The 6,261-nt window shown below is 38.3% G+C and overlaps 1 protein-coding gene across 2 annotated transcripts in view; it reads right to left on the bottom strand.

Moving 5' to 3' along the window:
* The window catches only part of LOC106884474 (methionine synthase), a 38,544-nt gene that overhangs the window by 21,947 nt on the left and 10,336 nt on the right, over positions 1–6,261 (bottom strand). For both annotated transcript variants that reach the window (XM_052972232.1, XM_014935876.2), the window contains exons 6-14: positions 5,644–5,750; positions 4,155–4,214; positions 3,289–3,383; positions 2,667–2,767; positions 2,025–2,086; positions 1,509–1,576; positions 1,185–1,264; positions 481–593; positions 199–339 (exon numbers count right to left, since the gene is read on the bottom strand). In XM_052972232.1, coding sequence (XP_052828192.1) covers positions 199–339; positions 481–593; positions 1,185–1,264; positions 1,509–1,576; positions 2,025–2,086; positions 2,667–2,767; positions 3,289–3,383; positions 4,155–4,214; positions 5,644–5,750 — 827 coding nt within the window. The remainder of the gene's footprint in view (positions 1–198; positions 340–480; positions 594–1,184; positions 1,265–1,508; positions 1,577–2,024; positions 2,087–2,666; positions 2,768–3,288; positions 3,384–4,154; positions 4,215–5,643; positions 5,751–6,261) is intronic.

The following is a 6,261-nucleotide window of genomic DNA, read 5'->3' on the forward strand; positions in this document are numbered from 1 at the left end:
GTACTTGACTGGTACTTAAATTAATGACCCCAAGAGGATGAAAGACAAAATTGACCTCAGTGGAATTTGAACTCAGAACGTAAAGACAGATGGTGCAAACGATGGTGTTGGTTGTGTTGGTATTAATGGAATGGTTGTGATGGACATAGAATAACGTTACGACAACAACAACAACAACTACAAGACTGTGCACTGAACCTTTGCAATATCAGGATCCGATGCAATGAAATTCACAAAAGTCGCCATTTCTTCCTCACTGTTGAGCAATCCTTCATCCATGTTGACATCAAGGATTTGTGCACCGTTGGCCACTTGGTCTTTGGCAACTGAAAGCGCATTCTGCAACAACATCAACACAATGAATATAAATTAAGTCACAAATCAACAACAACAACAACATGAAGAAAATTTGAGCAAGAATCATCTTTCCCCATCCCTTGAAAATGCTAGCCCCATACCATAAATATATCTAGGCCTCACCTCATAATCTTGTTTCTTTATAAGATTCGAAAATCTCTTCGACCCAGCCACATTACATCTTTCCCCAATGTTAACAAAATTGGTGTAGGGTCCAATGACCATCGGTTCCAAACCTAGAAATACAAATACAAAAACCAAAAACAGTGAAACAAAGCGAAATAAAAGAGAAGACAGCAACAACAACAATTAAAAGGTTAGCAGCAAAGTTTCCATATCTTGTTTCCTATGCTATTATAATAATATTTAGCAGAGACTCTCTCTCTCTCTCTCTCTCTCTCTCTCTCTTTCTTTTAAACTATTTCTTTCTTTATCTCAACCCAAAGTCTGTGTGCTGGTTGTCTTGGTATGCAAATTTTCAATATTTACATTTGAAATCATTATAAAACAGATTTATACATCAATATATCTTTTATTCCTGATATTCTTTTATTCTTTTGTTTGTTTGTTATTTGACTGCGGCCATGCTGGAGCACTGCCTTTAGTCGAGCAAATCGACCCCAGGACTTATTCTTTGTAAGCCTAGTACTTATTCTATCGGTCTCTCTTGCCGAACCACCCTGTTGTCAAGCGATGCTGGGAGGACAAACACAGACACACAAACATACACACACACACACACACAACAGACACATGCGCATGCACACACACAAACACATCTATGAACCCCTCACTGGAAATGTAAATAGAAACACCAGTCAACATACCTGATAGCTGTGTATATGAAGGGCTCAAGGGAATGGAACGCTGCCTTGGTGCTAAGCCTTTCATAGCCTCAGCAATGGCCCTGGATAATGAGATAATTGCAAACTTTGTTACAGTTGGACTACACCATATATATTTATATATAAACTACAATGAACAACAGTGAACTCCAGTAAACAACAATGAACCACAATGAACCACTGTATAAACTGAAGAATTATGGAACACCAATAAACACCAGAGAACCACTTCATTCTGCTTCACTGATTCTATGATAAAGATTATAAAGTTAAAATAATGAGGTGACATCAAAAGAGAGCCCAAACCTTATGTGCGCAGGAGTCGAGCCACAACATCCTCCGATAATATTTACAAGTCCATCCTCAGCAAAAGACTGAAAGACAAAACATACATCATTCATACATATTGGGTGTTTATATATATATATATATCATCATCATTATCATTGTCTAACATCCACCTTCCATGGTGGCATGGGTTACATGTGTGCATGTGTGTGTGTGTGTGTGTACAGCAATGTAGAAAAACAGTGGCAGGATTTGGAGAGAGGTAGATTGAGATGTAGATAAAGAGAATGACCAGAGAATGTTAGGAAGATGATTGGAAGAGAGAAAGATGCACACATGCATGCACATGCACATAATATGAAGATATTAGAAGCACTGAAGAATTGTTTTAACAAATAAAAGATTGACTGTAAAAACAGAAAGTTATTGAAATAACTTTTAGGATTTGGTCTACATTTTTTTTTACCAAATTTGGAATCTATAATGATAAATTATTAGATTGGTTGACTCCCAAATTAGTAAAAGATTACAAACCTTTAAGTTAGCTGCCATCATTTCTTCAGTCTCATCATATTCACCAAATGCATTTGGTAAACCTTCACACAGATGAATTAAACAAATATTATATACACATTCATATTTATATATGTATATACATATGATGTATAAAATACAGAAAACTAGTATGGTATTCAAAGCTTTATAGAACACACACTTGTTTCACCAAATTACTGTCATGATTACATAAATACTGAAACATTATATAAACAGGATTTTCTACACCTGAAGAATTTCAGTAATGGTCTGGAATTTGACAGTGTTGATAGCCCAGAACTCGGGTTGAGCACTTCTCTGGAAATACCCTACCTTTATACTCTTCTTGGACATAAGGTGTGTGTGTGTATACCAGAATAAGCACATAAATGTGAAACAAGATGGGAAAAATAGTACTCAAATACCAGAGGTAGAGTAATATGCTTTATCAAAAAGCAGCAAAAATATCACAAAAACTGTTACTCAGAGTTTCACGTTCCCGTTCATTGGACAGTTTTGTTTAGAACTCTAAACAAAACTGTCCAATGAACGGGAAGATGAAACTCTGAGTAACATCCAAATGGTGACAAAGGTGTATATTTGGGGGGGAGATCAATATTAACCACACCTGAACAGACTTACCTGCATTAGGGTAACAGATGACAAAAGCCTCAGAGTTTTTGGAAATGATTTCAATGAAGGGTCTCATAAGCTGGGCCCCTAAGGAACAGTTCAGCCCTAAACTGGGATTCAAGAAACAAAACAAAAACAATAAAATAAAGAAATACGTTAATACAAACAGGGTTAAGCAACCACAACAACTCAGTTATCAATTTTGTTGTTGTTGTTGTTGTATACAAGTGTGTCTATGAGGGGGTAATGAGGAGGGGGGAGGGCAGAAATGAGTTGCAAACATCTGATATTTACAATAAAAACGTCACCAAAGAGAGAGGGAGCCAAAAGAGGGTGGTGAACATCATTATAGTTGAAGACAGGGGATAAAGGGGGAAGGGAGGAGGAGAGATACAGACAGACAGAAAGTGAGATATATAGAGAGAAAATGGAGTAGAGAGAAAGAGAGAGACAATGGGGTCGAGAGAGAGAAAGAGAGATAGAAAAAGAGAATGAGAATGGTTAGAGAGAGAGAGAGGGGGGAAAGGAAGTGAGAGAGAGAAAGAGGGAGAAAGAAGAATGTTGGAATGGTGTTGGGAAAAGAAGGAAGATAAGAACGAAGAAGAAGAAGAAGAGAAGGAAATAATCTTACCACATTGGATTGGTGTGAGATACGCTAATCATGAAGGCTTCTGTTGTTTGTCCTGATAATGTCCGACCACTCAAGTCAACAATGGTACCACTTACCTGAAGAAAGGAATCACAAGTTTACAATTCTGAGATAAACTTCCAAAATTAGGAATTCTTTGTTTTTAGAAAATTGGGGCAAAGTTTCTTGGCCCAAAACACAAATAAATATATATTCAAGATCCATATTCACTGTGCTCAATGGTGAACAAGATATCTTGCCAACCATGAAGTAGCAGGTTCAATTCCAAGAAGAAGCAAGACTGGGTCAGTGTTTTTATCACAGTTTCAGGTTGATTAAGGCAATGCAGGTAAAACTGGGGTAAATGGATTCTGTTATAGAAACCTGTTGAGTAGATTTTACCTGTGATTCAAAGATCCAGTTTTGTCAGACTGTGTCATCCTGATTCCATCCAAAATTCTACGGTTGATTCGTTTGACAAAAATTCCTCAACATGGTGCTCCAGAATGGTCACAGTCCAATGAATAAAACAAATAAAAAGATGAAGAAAAAAAAAGCATAGAGGCAATGCACATGAACCGTGGACTCTTCAGTCCTCAGTCATTAGTCTAACAGACTAACGACTTACCCAGATATGTATGAGACAGATGTAGACATCACTCTTGGATTAAAGAAATCTGCTTTGGGAATACATGGCTTGAGGTTAATCCAGTTGCCTGACACCTTGAGCATGTTCTTCAGCTCCAGACACAGGTTGACCATGATTGGTGGTCAGGGTTCAATTCATCAGAAATGAATTAGTTTCTGATGGACTGACCCCTGTATTTTGTACACAAAATAATGAAATAAGGGAATTGATTAAAACTTACAAAAATTGGACATTGTCTGTTTGTTTCTTCAAACAATTCATCAAGGGCAAAAAATGCTGCCTAAAATAAAACAAACTTCTTATTAGAAATCATTATTTATTATTATCAGTACCATTATCATCATCATCATTCTCCATCCTTATTGCAGCCCCTATTTGTTCCATGTACTTCTCACGATTTTTGCTCACTGTTCCCAGGGCTCCGACAATTATTGGTACCACTACCACCTTTTTCATCGACCACAACTGCTTAACTTCCCAAGCTAACCTGTCATATCTTTCGACTTTTCTTTTTTCCTTATCGCATACCTTGTTGTCAGCTGGGCATGTTATATCTATGATCCAGCTTAGTTTGTTTTCTTTCTCAATTAAGACTATGTCTGGCTTCGTATTCTCAATATCATGGTCACACTGAATCATAAAATCCCATAGGATCTTTGCATTTCTATTTTTGATGATGCCTTCAGGTTTGTGGTCATACTAATTTTTTGCTCTGTCAAGTGCATACTTGTCGCAAAGTGTCCAAAGGTCAAGTCTGGCCATATTGTCGTGGCGTCTTACCAAACTCTTATCAAACAGCAAGGAAAAAACTTCTCCACATCTCAAATGACAGGGTCTTTCCTCAAAAACTCTCGGCTGCCCTGGCCAATGTCTGGGATAAACTGACCCCTGGGTACCAACAAAGATACTAACGAACTCTATATTCACATGATAAACAAAGCAAAGAATGAGATGAAGATAACAGGTTGGTCAGGTGTGTGTCACACATCTCACCAGTGGTCAGTACCACTGCAAGAGGTCAATACCACAGCATTTGGGCAGAGTAAAAGATGTCGTTGACTATGTTTGACTGTTGGCTGGTCATCACTGTCAGGAAAGGGGCAGGAAGTTCAGGAAATGCTGAAATAACCAAGAAACATTCAGTTTTATTTCATGTGATCCCTTTAAAGGGATTCTGAAGTGATGGGGGAGAAGCGTCGAGGGATTTATGTTCAAACAAGGGACCTGGTTTGAATGCATGAATCTGAGTGGATTCACTAAAGACACCCAGGGTACCAGGTAATGGTGGGTGGTGGACGTGGCGGCAGCGGTGGTGGTGGTGGTGGTGGTGGCAGCGTTGGGTGACAGATGAAGTGCATCATCTGAGTAGGCCATGGAGAGATTTGAACTCAGAATGAAAGGAACCAAAACAAATACCAGAAGGCACCTACTCCGATATTGTTCAGTTCTGCCAATTCGCTGAACTGAATGTGTATCGACCCCAAAAAGACGAACAGCAAGGATACCATTGGTGGGATGTGACCTGAGCAACAGAGACAAAAGAGATAAACACCACAAGGTACTTTATCCAAGTCAAAATTTTCAGTCACTCTCTCTCTCTTTCTGTCTCTCACTCCCCTCTCTCCTTCTTTCAATCTGTCTGACTGCCTCTCTCTTTCTCTCGCCCTCTGTCTCTAGCTCTCTCTCTCTCCTCTCACTTACTCTCTCACCTTGGCATTTGCTGTATCAAATATGGTTTCCACCAGAAACACATCGACCCCTCCATCCAATAAACCCTGAGCTTGTTCTTTATAAGCTGCCACAAGTTGATCAAAAGCTGAAGAAGAACAAAACGTAATTAAATTAATCATCAGATCTTATCAAACCTTTCAAGCAGTTTCTTCTCTTTTAATAAACTGTTTCTATTTACATTTCACACACAATTCCGACATAATTTTCATTAAAACAGAACAAAAATATTTTTGAAGTTTAGAAGAAAACATTAAATGAAGAGGGTGACACTTTATTCTGATGAAGGAAATTAAAGTCTGAGAAACAAACTAGGGACAGATTGTGTTGGCACAAATAGATAATGGTTGATAATAAGTATGGAGATGTACTTGCATAGCAAGTGACCTGATCTGAGATATCGTGTGCTGGAACAAAAACAATTGCAGCGTGGAAGGTGTTTATAAGCCATTTAAGAAACACACAAAAACCGTTAGATTCACTTCAATATATAAATTTAATTTGCCAAAATATTTTCATCGCTTTCAGACTGCGACATGTCCACTGACAAAATTCCGTGCTGCTGCGTCAGTGAATAGGCCGCAGTCTCAAACATGACC

This window comes from Octopus bimaculoides, chromosome 12 (assembly GCF_001194135.2).
Source record: "Octopus bimaculoides isolate UCB-OBI-ISO-001 chromosome 12, ASM119413v2, whole genome shotgun sequence".
NCBI classification, from domain to species: domain Eukaryota; kingdom Metazoa; phylum Mollusca; class Cephalopoda; order Octopoda; family Octopodidae; genus Octopus; species Octopus bimaculoides.